The 12,783-nt window shown below is 41.2% G+C and overlaps 1 protein-coding gene across 1 annotated transcript; it reads left to right on the top strand.

The window, feature by feature from the left end:
• The first annotated feature begins 458 nt into the window (after positions 1-458).
• Positions 459-8,742, top strand: stc2 (stanniocalcin 2). The gene is made up of 4 exons (XM_033029642.1): positions 459-1,928; positions 3,123-3,265; positions 3,494-3,705; positions 6,561-8,742. The coding sequence occupies exons 1-4, from the start codon at positions 1,769-1,771 to the stop codon at positions 6,970-6,972; spliced, it is 927 nt and encodes a 308-aa protein (XP_032885533.1). The 5' UTR covers positions 459-1,768; the 3' UTR covers positions 6,973-8,742.
• Positions 8,743-12,783: the final 4,041 nt, after the last annotated feature.

The raw sequence follows: 12,783 nt of genomic DNA, 5'->3' as shown, positions 1-12,783 counted from the left end.
ATAGAGTTTAAATTCACTTCACAGGAAGATCACTATCAAATACTCTTGAATCGTCAAACATGTGCCATAAAAAGCATCAACATCTGCATGTCACGTGGTGATTGCTGGCAGACAAAACATAATAACGTGATGGTCAGAAGCTACTGTTGATCAAAGGCCAAACTTTGCAGATCCCTGAAGAATGTTGTATACGGTCCAATCGTGTATCTGTCTAGATGCAACATTAAACTGAACATTTAATGAACAGCTACATGGTCCATGAATCGCAGCAAGTACACGTTGCGACTCTGTCCGCCCTGGTGTTAATCAAAGCATGTACTAAAAACATATATTTTTATATGTTCAAGAGGGCATGTGCCCAGACTAAAATGTATACAAATATTTCCTTCATCCCAGTCACATGGCTAACTGTGCAGATCTCTGAAGAATCCTTTCTGTCTGTTCTCTGAATGAAGCAGCTGTTGATGGATGAATGATGTAACCCTTGCCAGGAATTGCTCGTGTCTCTCGCGTCTCTATGGTTTCAGCCTGGCGGCATTTACTACAAAGTCCAGAACAAATGGGCTGGGACAGGATGTTGCCTTTTAGCACAGGCTTCGTTGCATAAAAGCCTGTCGTATTTTTCGCTACGTTGGGGTTTTTTTTTTCATCCGGACTAGCCCTGAGCTTATTGCAATAATGCTGAAATAGCTATATGCATGGCTTTGGGGGAATGCGATATAATACAATATGTATCAATAAAGGACCGTGTTCGCCATAAATTCAATCCCACTCTATATAAAATCGTCTCATTTTTTGCAGCATGGCACCTACAAGTGATTATTTACATGACTTGGTGAAGTGAGGGAGAGCGAGACACAATTGCCCGGGACGTGTATTTTAGGGAATGCGGATGAACTTGGCTGCATACTCGCGCTCCGTCACTCCGCCGGCATAGGCGCTGCTTCCAACTCCATAATCATTTCATCATCTGGCGCCACCGAACCCTGGGTTGAATCCCCGGGCAAGTTTACCCACCCTACGGTTGGATAGAACAGGCACTAAACGGGATACCGGGAAGATTTGCTGCTGGTGACACTTAAAAACAACTACATTATTGGAACGATAGGCAACTTTCGAAAAAAGTTTCAGAGAAATTCCTGAATTCTATTCTTCGGACTCTTGAGAAATAATAAGAGAACGGGACTGATTCGATAATCTTTAGCGCGGGCACAATGGACGACGGGTCTGCTTGCACTTCTGTGATTCCATTATTAAACTGGGACCGTGAAGCCATTGGAGCCGCTTTAATTGGCACAGTTTCCTGACGAGCCGTCAAACTCACATTGACTGGTACTCGGGTGTATAATGCCCGTGGGTTTCGAGCAGATGTAATTCTTCCTGTGGCTGGAAGCGAATTAGAATGATGCTTCGCCATCCTAGCACGTCCCCCTGCTGTACGGAGTGCGGAAAGTTGACTCGATCAGGTTCCGGCCAGAGGTCCCAGCGTGGAATAGCGTCGCTCTCGCCTCACGCCTCCCATCCTGATTTGTCAAAGTTGGGAATGCTTTCTGGCCGTCTGATTGGTTCGAACCAATGACAACACCTGCTTCTTGCCTTCATTCAAGTGACAGAAACGCCAGGGGCTAGGGTTCTGGTATATTTAATCACCCTCCTCTCTCCTTCTCTCTCGATTCCTATTCAGATACCGTCCGTAGCTCAGGCGACGAGCCGCTCTTGCGATCAGTCAGAAGCGCCTCTCTGCGCTCTGGCCCCAGATAGCGCAGCTATGTACAGGGTCATGCTCGAGAGTGTTCTGACAATCCTGCTGATTTTTACACGGCCCGAGCTTGTTCTTGGAACGGACGAGGCCGATTTACCGGAAAACCACCACGAACGGGATAAACTAACCAACCAGCAAAAAGCACGTCTCTCGTTGCAGAATACAGGTATGTGGTCCGAGACAGCTCCTGCTATTAGTGTGCGCTTTTCATGCACTCGTGCTTGGGATCATTAATCCATTTAATGAGGGGGTTATGTTATCCATCTTCACTAATGGAAGTCAATCGCGAGATTCTTGAATTTGGTCCGCATTAATGTGGTTAAATCCGGAGCCGATCCGGAATATTGTGGTTAAATCCGGAGCCTTCACTCTCTATGTTCTCCTGGTATCAGTATATGAAGCAAATTGTAAACGGGTCACATTCGACTGCATGCAGCGTGTAAATGGCAAAAGATCAAGAAAACGCTGTGCGAACAAGTACTTTCCGGATGTCGGTGACAGAAATGAAGTAGTTAACCCAACAGTTTGAGAAACCGGGGATAAATTATTTATACCCTCACCCATTCGAAGGTAGTGAAACACGGCCGCGGAGCGCAGCATGTTACAAATGCAAAGGACCATTGTCCAGTGGTCGGATTGTATTGTTTCACACTGGGAGGCTCCGTGTCGACAACCACGCACACCTCGTTAGCATATTAACCACTTAAGCCCCGAGGAGAGAAAGGTTGGGTGGTTGGTTGGTTGCACATTTACGTGCGGGGAACGGAGGGAAAGGCAGAATCCAGGATTTGTTTTAATAATTTGTCTGAAATTGACTAGATATTTGCAAGAAACACAAGCGCCTCCAAACCCGAGGCTTCAAAGGATTTAACAGGCGGTCGCTTCGTGTGAGTAACAATGGGAGCCAGGGAGCAGGGAAGCACAGGTGCGCGTTGCCGGCCGGCCAGCAGTGACTCCGGAGCTCCCACCACGTGGAGCAAGCGGCGGCGCAGTTGAATTGTTTCGATGGGATGTTGCTGAGATCCCAGGGCGGTTGCCCTTGATCAGTCAAACCCAGTGACTTGGTCAACTTTACGCTCGCTGCAAGGCGGGCGTAACATTCAGAAGCCTCGGGGAACAAATTGTTTGTCAGGGAAACAAAAGTCACATCTGACACTTTGTTATGCACCGATTTGTAGATTTGACACAGACGGAATTAAAACGGGGTTGAACTTGAATTTATATGGCGCCTTTCACGGATACCGTCCGGTATTCCAAACTTCCTGACACCATTAAAATAACTGAAGTATTGTTCAGAAATGGGCTGAAATGCTGGCCAACCAGCCTTTTAATCGGTAACCCTTTTCGCGTCTATTTCCAGCTGAAATCCAGCACTGTCTGGTGAACACTGGCGACGTTGGCTGTGGAGTTTTTGAATGTTTTGAAAACAACTCCTGCGAAATCCATGGACCACATGACATATGTTTGGCATTCCTGCACAACGCTGGGAAATTTGATGCGCAGGTAATAATTCCGGAGAAAGAGGATTCATTGAAGGATAACATATAATTTTATTGGCACCATGTATTAATGAACATTGAAACAAGTAATCTTCCTATAATCAATCAAAGTTACCCTTCAATGGCCTTCAAAAATAAAAAATAAACTAATGTGCTATTGTATTTGTGTATATTAAAGAGTCAGGAATTTATTCTACAAAACTATTACATGTTATTCTCTAAATCTGTGCAGGGAAAATCTTTCATTAAAGATACTCTGAAGTGCATGGCTCATGGACTAAGAGTAAAATTTAGCTGCATCAGCCGCAAGTGCTCTACTATCCAGGAGATGGTGTCTCAGCTGCAGCAAGAATGCTACCTTAAGCATGACCTCTGTTCCACTGCCAAGGAGAACATTAATGTGGTCGTGGAAATGATTCACATTCGACATTTGCTTTCAAAAGGGTAAGCAGTAAACGAGATTGTTTATGATTTGCTCCCCCTGCAACATGCAGGTTACTGAGCTTGGCTTGCATCACGTTTTACAACATTGTGTAAATATTTCTGACAAAACGCTGTTCTATTTATTTTACTCAAGGCCTGCATAGATAAGGTACAGGGCACTTGATGTGCTTGAAAAGGTCATGGAAAACAGATTCAGCTCATGGCCGGTCAGAGAGGTCATGTTATTTTCTTCTGTCAGGCCTTTGATAGTAGATCCAACTGTATTCTTTTTTTTAGACACATATTAAATAGTAAAAGAAAAGTGAGCTCGTTTGGCAGTTACATTTGCTACTAAAATAAAATCACCTACTATGGTTATGGTTAACACAAGGCATTAACTGGAAGAAATGATATTAGAATTGCTAGGTGTCATTAATAATACATATAAATTATCTTAATTCATGCTGATCCTAAAAATCCATAGTTTTTTAGTCTATTTTATTTAATTATATTTCACAATTGTGATATCAAACTTCTGACACAATTGTTTGCAACAACAAATAAATAAATTAAATTTGATTATTTTACAACTACTATATATGCAAGATCGTAGAAGGAAACCTGAATTTGAAACATTCAATCATTCACTCCCATTTTACCAAGATCATGGTTGAGCTTTCACCTCAGTGCCACTTTCCTTACTAATTCCTTATCCCGTGATCTCCTTAAAATCTAAAATTGTATTGATCTCTGTTATTAACATACTCAGTGACTGACCACTTTCAACCCTTTAAGATAGTGAATGCCAAGAGATTAACCCCCATCTGGGTGAGGAAATGCCTTCTCATTTCTGATCTGAATGGTCAACCCTGTAACCTCTCATTCTTTATTTCACCTTACATTTGCAATGTTTACCTCATGATTTTCAAAATTAAGGTCACCAGGCTATTGCTGTGTGTAAAACTGAAACTGACAAATTAGAATGATACAGATATGACCTGTGTTACACCAAGTTAGGTCCAGAAATATTGTATTATAACTAAAATCCCCACAGTACTCTTTGGCATAGAATTCCAAAAATTCACTACCCACCTTAAGCAAAGGAATTTCTTATCTCTTTCATGAACGGCCAACTCCTTATTTTGAGACTGACCCTTGGTTCCAGACAGCCCGGCCAGTAGAAACATCAACCCCACATCTATATTATAAAGCCCTGTAATAATCCATAATCCTAAATACAGGAAACCAGCAGTATTGAAAGGGGGTAAAAAAGAGTTACATAAAACAAGAGGGTAGTAATTAGGTAATTGCTGGGTAGAGACATACAGGATAGACATGATTAAATCTGGCACCATGTGACTTGCATGTATTGGACATTTCATCTGAATAAGACTGAGGAGCTATGTATTGAAAATTCAGGAGTGGTTATCGTTTGGCAATAATATAAAATTGGCAATAACAAGTTGGCTGCTTAATTTCCAGTACGCCTAAATTCCATGTCTTTGAATTTAATGGTAAGCAAAATATATTGTGATGTATAACAGTCTGTGCTTGAAACCAATCATTTCATATCATTATCCACAATTGAAAATTGCCCCTCTTAAATTTTAATGGCCTAAAGATTATAGCTTGACAAATACAAGAAGAACCAAATATAGGACCTTGGGAAAGAATACATTAGATTTGAAAATTGTTCAATAAGGATGAATTTCAGACAAAGAATTTAGGATGAAAAAACAATTAGTAGAAGCTCCAGCAATAGATATTCATGCGCTGCATGTGTGTCTTTTGAAGAGCTGCTGTTGAGAAAAGGAACGTAGCATGAAAGCCTCACTCACAATTCATGGATGTTGGTTTGGAAACAAAATAATTGTTGGATTTCTAACTGAGGTTAAAGGAGATAGTGAGATCAAAGAAGTTGGCTTGAAAATAAATAATGATAGCATCAATAAAATTAAGTGCAATAACTTGGGGTTTAGATTTCTGGGAGCTAAATATGGGTAACAGTTAATTATGAATTGAGAGAAAATAGCTGGTCCAAGGAAATAAAAATAGACAATGCTGGAAATACTCAGCTGAGTTTTTAAGAGAACCTCTCTGATAAACAGTCATTAACCTGATACATTAACTCTGCTTCTCTCTATACAAATGCTGTCTGGTTGGCTGAGTATTTCCAGCATTTTATGTTTGTTGTTTTGATGTATATTATCTGAGGGTCTTTCTTTTCGACAAGAATATTTTTTAAGAATATGATTTCGATTGATTCATTGAAGACATTGAAGGGATGGAAAAATGGTGGTGCACTCAACTTTTGTGTGTACTGAAGATGTGTGATCAAGTGGAGGCTATTGAAACTGGAGTGAAGTAATTGGTGAAAGGGAAAAAAAAGGCTGAATGGAGGAATGGTTTTGACAACAAATTAGAAGTATGGTACCATATGCTTAATTTATTCAACAAAACTAATCAAAAATGCTAATTTATAAAGAATGTCCCTTGAGCAGGCTACAGGTATTGGATTATAATTACTGGAGTGATATTAATGGGTCGACACTCATGAGCTTGTTAGAGCTCATTATTCAGCCAATTCATTCAAAAACACAGTTATTTCTTGACCCAGATTAGATAACTAAATTCTGCTTGTTCATATCCAAGGGTTGGAAAATGGTGGATTTACCAACTATAATGTAGTTATAGAGGCTGGATCCTAAATGTTGTTCAATCTGTTTCATTTGCCATTCTTAAAAGTAAAAACTATAAATAATAAACAAATGTTGTCACCTTAACTTCTGTATTTCCCAAATATATATATGTGTGTGTGTGTTTGAAAATTAAGCATATAAAGTGCTCATATGCCATTATATATTTTTTTATGATAGGTCATACCTGGAGTTTATAAAAGCTCTGTTTCATTGTCATGAAGACATTATGGAAGCTGTCAAGAAAAGTGTGAGATCTCGATTTGGTCAGAGTCTTGCATTCTTAAGGCAAATTTTGCAAGAGGATTCCTGCTCTTCCATCAAACAGACTGATCAAGTCACTCCAACAACTGCAGTTCCGGACAAAAAAAAGGGAGAAAACCGCAAGGGCCACAAGGGTAGTGCAGATATAAACTATCTTGAGCATGACAGGGAGAATGCTAGGAGCCCAAAAGGAGAAAAGGAAAAAAGTGGAAAAATTCACCCGAATGCCCATTCACGTAACCGAGGTGCCGGCCAGACATCACGGCGAATAACTGAGGAACATGCTCACGCTGGTGATCCCATTGAGTTATCAGACATCAGAAGGTGAACGCTCCTTAGAGATGAGGACTTTCCATGCACCCATTTCCTTATTACGGACATTCCAATGCACATATCCTAAAATGGTACGTGTTACATACAAGATATTCTGGGAACTGTAGTTCAACTCGGCAATCAGTTTCTTTACTTACACTTACAATAAAAGAACATGACAATTCCTAGAATGCAGTCCAGCATATATCCCTGTACTTGAAACTAAACATTATATCAATTGTCTCACTCAACAAATCACCTCAGCATACATGGGAGTTTCCTTTATAAAACAAAATCTTACAAACAATAAAACAAACACTTTACTTCAGGACAGAATCTTTATTATTAGATATTTCTTGGGTAATTTTGTAAAAGGTAAAGCTTTTGCGAAGGTCTACATGTTCATCTACTGATCACATTTATTCTATTTTGTAAATATTTAACATTACTATTTATTATAGTTTCTGTATCAACTATGTACCTGTTGGATAAGGTAAATTAAACTATTTCCTGTGTTGTACATATTCATACCACTAGTAAGTTTTCCTATGCAACATATTGTAATTTTATATCATTCTATAATTTTATTGGTAGTCATTAATTCATTATTTATTAAACACCTTATTCAAGCCTAACAAAAAACATTGATAGTTTTAAATAGAATATCATTAAATCCTGTTGTAATCTACTAATTATTTAGTCTGTCATTTCTGTCTTAGAAGTATGATTCTGGCAAATTCATAACAATCCTTAGTAAATTAGGTAAAATAAAATATATATTCTGCAGCATTAAGTGAACTATTTCTTACTGTCACAAGAGTTTTATTGTATGCTTAAATGCACACGTCAATTTATTTTAATGTGCATTGCAAAATCATCTAGAAATATTCTTCCCCAGATCACAAATTTATAGAGTTTGGCTTTTTTCTGTTTAATTGATATGGGCTGTTAATATTATTCACCACAATCTGTCAAGTTCTGCCAAATGGCTTTTTTTCTCTCCTACCATGAACGAGTATAGAACAATAACCAATTTTGAACAATTAGATCACGTGAGTGATTGCAACCCGTAACTACCATATCTACATATTATTTCACATATATGTAAGAATCACCCAATTGTGCCATTTTAGGATATTTTTGACAGTGGTTCCCATGGCAAAGACAGTGCAACTGATTAGCACAACAATAAAATAGTGCCCTTGTTTGGCTATTTATCCAATTTTCTTGATGCGCTGTTCAAAATGTAGATCATGATAGAATATTAATTGTAAAGCTCAAAACTCACATATATTACTGCTTTAAAGTCTGCTAGTAGTGACTAATTTAAAACCGTAATAAAACTTTTGTACTTTTCATACATTAAAATATGTAAACCCCAAAGTCGGCAAAACAGGAACAACTTTATCACTCTCATTTGATTAGAGTGTAGTCTGCTACCTCACAATATTGCTTCATTATTATATACACACCTGAACACCTAAATCATACCTTATAATCTCACTGTAAAATGAATACGCTATTGTCCTCTATTACAGTATTAGCTCTTTCATTTGAAGATGTGAGAAATGCTTTATTAATTTTAGTCTTTGACAAATATTTTTGCTTAATTTGGAATGTTTCCTGCATGCCTCTTTACAATTGTCCTTTTAGTTTACTGCTGTTTAGTGAAAAATATCTTTGTGAACAATACATTGTAAAGAGAAAACAATAAATGTAAAATTGCAATTGAAAGTACTTATGCACTCAGCAAGTAATAAATATAAACATCACATATAATGAAAAAGATTACGATAATTATTTCTTCTGATTTGTAATATAGCTTACCGCACAATTAATTTCATAGAACAATACCATCAGATTCTAATAGAATGCTCTTAATTTAATTGAACAGAAGCTATAAACAAGCAAATATTAGATTTAAATGAAACATTACAACATTTTACATTTCTAGATGTCTCTGAACATTATTAAAGACGTGGAATTCATTTTAATCGGCAATGATTCTATTGATATAAAATGCTAACTTTAGCATTTTTATAAAATGCTAACTTTAACTTTTAAATCACTTTTAGATACATGTGATCTCACTGAAATTTTAAAGTTGTATAGTCATTTTCTTCAATTCTGTTTAATTTTCTTTGCAGAAAATATTAATATCACAATAAAACAATTCATCAAATGTCTGGAGTAGATTTAAAAGTTTAAATCCTGGCTAACAAATAAACTCACATAGCCATAAGGATTACAATTTTGATACATTTGTAATACCAACTTGGAAAAGGTAATTTGTAATAGATAGATATTTGGAAGCACATGATAAAATAGGCCGATCAGCATGGTTTTGTTAAGGGAAGATCTTAACAAATCTGTTGGACTATTTTGAGGAGTAAGAGCAGGATGGACAAAGGAGAGTCAGTGGATGGTGTTTACTTGGATTTTGAGGCGGCCTTTAATAAGGTGATACACTTGAGGCTATTAAACAAGATAGAAACCAATGGTATTAGAGGCAAGCTACTAACAGGGATAGAAGATTGGCTAACTGCAGAAGGCAAAGCGTGGCAATAAAATGAGCCATTTCTCGTTGACTGCCGGTGACTGGTGGTGATCCGTAAGGGTTGGTGTCAGTTCTGCTACTTTTCAAGTTATATGTTAATGATCTGGATGAGAGGATTGATGGTTTTATGACCAAGTTTGTGGATGATATCAGCTGGTGAGACAACATTTGGAATATTGTGAGCAATTTTGAGTCCCATGTCTGAGGAATGATGTGCTAGTTTTGGAGAGGATCTAGAGGAGGTTTATGAGAATGATCCCAGGGATGATTAGGTTAACATATGAAGTGTGTTTGAAGGCTCTGGGCCTGTACTCGCTGGAGTTTAAAAGGATGAGGGGGGGATCTCTGAAACCTACTGAATAATGAAAGCCTAAATAGGGTGGATGTGGAATGGATATTTCCAGGAATGGAAGATTCTAGAACCAGAAGACATCCTTCAGAATGGAGATGAGGAGGAATTTCTTTAGCTAGAGGATGATGCATATGTGGAATTAATCACCACAAAATGCTGTGGAGGCCAAGTCATTAGGTATTTTTAAAGCAGAGATTGATAGATGTATGATTAGTAAGGGTGTTCAAGGTTATGGGGAGAAGGTAGGAGAATGGAGTTGTGGGAAAAAATAGATCAGCCATAGATGGCCGAATTGACTTGAGCTGAATGGCCCAATCCTACTCGTGTGTCGTATAGTCCTCTGGTCTTATGGTTACTGTCATATCTGCTCACGGAAAAGTAATTTGATTTACTGCTGGATAAACTTCTCAGGGTTATTCAATTAAATTAAAATAAATTAACCTCGACCTAGTTCATTGCAAGTGTGTGCAAATAATTGTCAAAAAAGAACATTCTCCATCTCAATAATAAACAAGGGAACTGCTTGTTAAATAATGAGCACACAGGAATGTATAATTTGGCTGTAACCTGTCATGGTGAAATGGTTGCCAAATAAAAATGAGATTGGAACTGTAAAGGAGTTAAGTCTGACACTGTAACTTTACTGAGTCTTTAATAAAGGCACATGTCAAACACGTCCCAGTACTGACTGCATCTAGTCTTCAGGCGTACTGGAACCAGGGGAGGAACAAGGGGAAGATATCACAGTTATACTGAGATGACTGGGTGTGGTTAGTGGTATTGAGGTAGCTACATTATAGGTTGCATGCATAAACCATCTACATCCTTTCCCTTAGAAATCTAAAATTGAAGTTATAACAGTGGCAGTGTGATTATACAACACATGCAAATTTAAACTAAATCACCGTAGCGGACAGGAGGTTTGACAACCCGACCGTGTGCGTATAGCACCATCACCCTCCCCACCAGATAGAAGAGGAGGCGGAGCAGTAGCAGCCGGGAAGGAGAAAGTCGGCGGAGACCCAACCGGGAATGCGGGAGGTGGCCCAACCGGCACAGGTGATCCAGGAGGAGGAGACGGGGGAGAAGGAGAACGAGCAGGGGAGGAGATCATCTGCCCGAAAACAGGAAGCGCAGAGGGAGGAGAACGCGGCAAGCGAACTGACCGGGGCATGCAGGGAGCCGTGGGGTAATTAGTAATGACAGGCTTGAAATGCAACGGAGGAGCGTAGGGATCCGCAGGAGGAGGCTGAGGCTCGTTAACGGCCAACAGGTGCTGGCGGCTCCGGCGGTAGACAGTTCCATCAAAGTCCACCAGGTAAGATCTCGGGGAAGTGTCCACACCAACAACGGTTGCGAGTCGGGAGAATCCGGTGGCTGTCTGCATGCGGACGACCTGGCCAGGCAGTAGTGGTGAGAGCGGGCGGCAGGACTTGTCGTGAGAGCGGCGCTGTACCTCATGCTTGTGAGCAATCCGTTGCTGAACGGCGGCAGTCTGGAGGACCTTGGGCACCAGGGATTGTTGGGTGATCGGCATCGGTGGGCGAAGCACGCGGGACATCAGACGCTGGGCAGGGGATCGCATGGAAGGGTCCCGTGAGATGTTGCAAAGGTTTAGTAGACCCAGGTAAAAGTCACCATTGGAGAGACGAGACTGCTCGAGCAAATTCTTGGCACTGCGGACAGCTCGCTCGGCCAGGCCGTTGCTCTGCGGGTATTCGGGGCTGCTGGTATAGTGAGTGAAGTTCCACTTCACAGAGAAAGCCTGGAATTCTGCACTGACGAACTGACAGCCGTTGTCGGTCTGCATGCGGACCGGGGACCCAAAGGTAGCAAAGTGTCTGCGCAGCTTACAAAAACCATTTCAGAGGTGATAGAAGGGAGAAGGTCCACTTCGAACCAGTTGGAGTATGAATCAACCAACACCAGGTAGTGCTTGCCTCGCCATTCGAATATGTCAGCAGCCAGCGAGGTCCAGGACATGGCAGGCGCAGGCTGCTGCAGAAGTGGCTGGCGCTGCTGATGTGGGGCAAGAGTGTTGCAATCAGGACAGGAGGCTACTCGGGCTTTAATGTACTTGGCCATGCCGGGACAATAGTATTGTTCTTGGGCATGTGAGACGGTGGCATCGGCTCCGGGATGCCCCATGTGGGCAGCATTGTAGTACAAGTCGTATAGGGAGGCAGGGACGACCACCTTGTGACCCTTGATGATGATGCCGTCCCGGAGCACAAGCTCGTCGCGGACCAGAAAGAAAGGGTGGGCACCCGCAGGCAGTGAGGTGCGTCTGCTGGGCCACCCCCGCTGGATGACAGCTGCGAGCTGTTGCAGGTCGGGGTCGTTGGCGGTGTGCTCAACCAGGCACTGCAGCTGCTTAGAGGGAACAAAGTTGACATTGAGTACCTGCAGATCCTCCTGCTTGTAGGGGTGCCTGTCACAGGAGGACGGGGGGCCCGGGACAGCGCGTCGGCCACATGCATCTCGGTGCCCCTCTTGTACACGATCAGAAAGTCGAACCGCTGGAGCTGTAACATCATGCGCTGGAGTCTGGCTGGAGCGATATGGATAGGCTTATTGAGGATGGTCACCAAGGGTTGATGATCCGTCTCGACGGTGAACCTGGTACCGAAAAGGAAGTCCTTGAACTTGGAGCAGGCGAATACAACCGCAAGAAGCTCCTTCTCGATTTGTGCATAGCGCTGCTCAGTGTCTGTCATGGTACGCGAGGCATAAGAAATGGGCTGCAGCGAGCTGTCATCATGGAGTTGCAGGCAGGCAGCACCGAGTCCGAAGCGGAAAGCATCACACGTAACTACAATTGGACGTTGCAGATCGAAAGACTTGAGAGTCGGTGTGCTAATCAGCTTTATTTTGAGAAGGTCGAAAGCCTGCTGGTGTTGGGGAAACCAGGACCAGGC

This window comes from Amblyraja radiata, chromosome 11 (assembly GCF_010909765.2).
Source record: "Amblyraja radiata isolate CabotCenter1 chromosome 11, sAmbRad1.1.pri, whole genome shotgun sequence".
Taxonomy (NCBI): Eukaryota; Metazoa; Chordata; class Chondrichthyes; order Rajiformes; family Rajidae; genus Amblyraja; species Amblyraja radiata.
The sequence above is the reverse complement of the archived record's forward strand: the minus strand, read 5'-3'. Positions and strand labels throughout refer to the sequence as shown.

Bases quoted from the DNA above. Each gene is read 5' to 3' on its own strand.
- stc2 (XM_033029642.1), top strand. From the start codon at position 1,769: ATGTACAGGGTCATGCTCGAGAGTGTTCTGACAATCCTGCTGATTTTT. The intron at 1,929-3,122 runs GTATGTGGTCCG...GTCTATTTCCAG, and splicing joins TCTCTCGTTGCAGAATACAG to CTGAAATCCAGCACTGTCTG. The intron at 3,266-3,493 runs GTAATAATTCCG...AAATCTGTGCAG, and splicing joins CTGGGAAATTTGATGCGCAG to GGAAAATCTTTCATTAAAGA.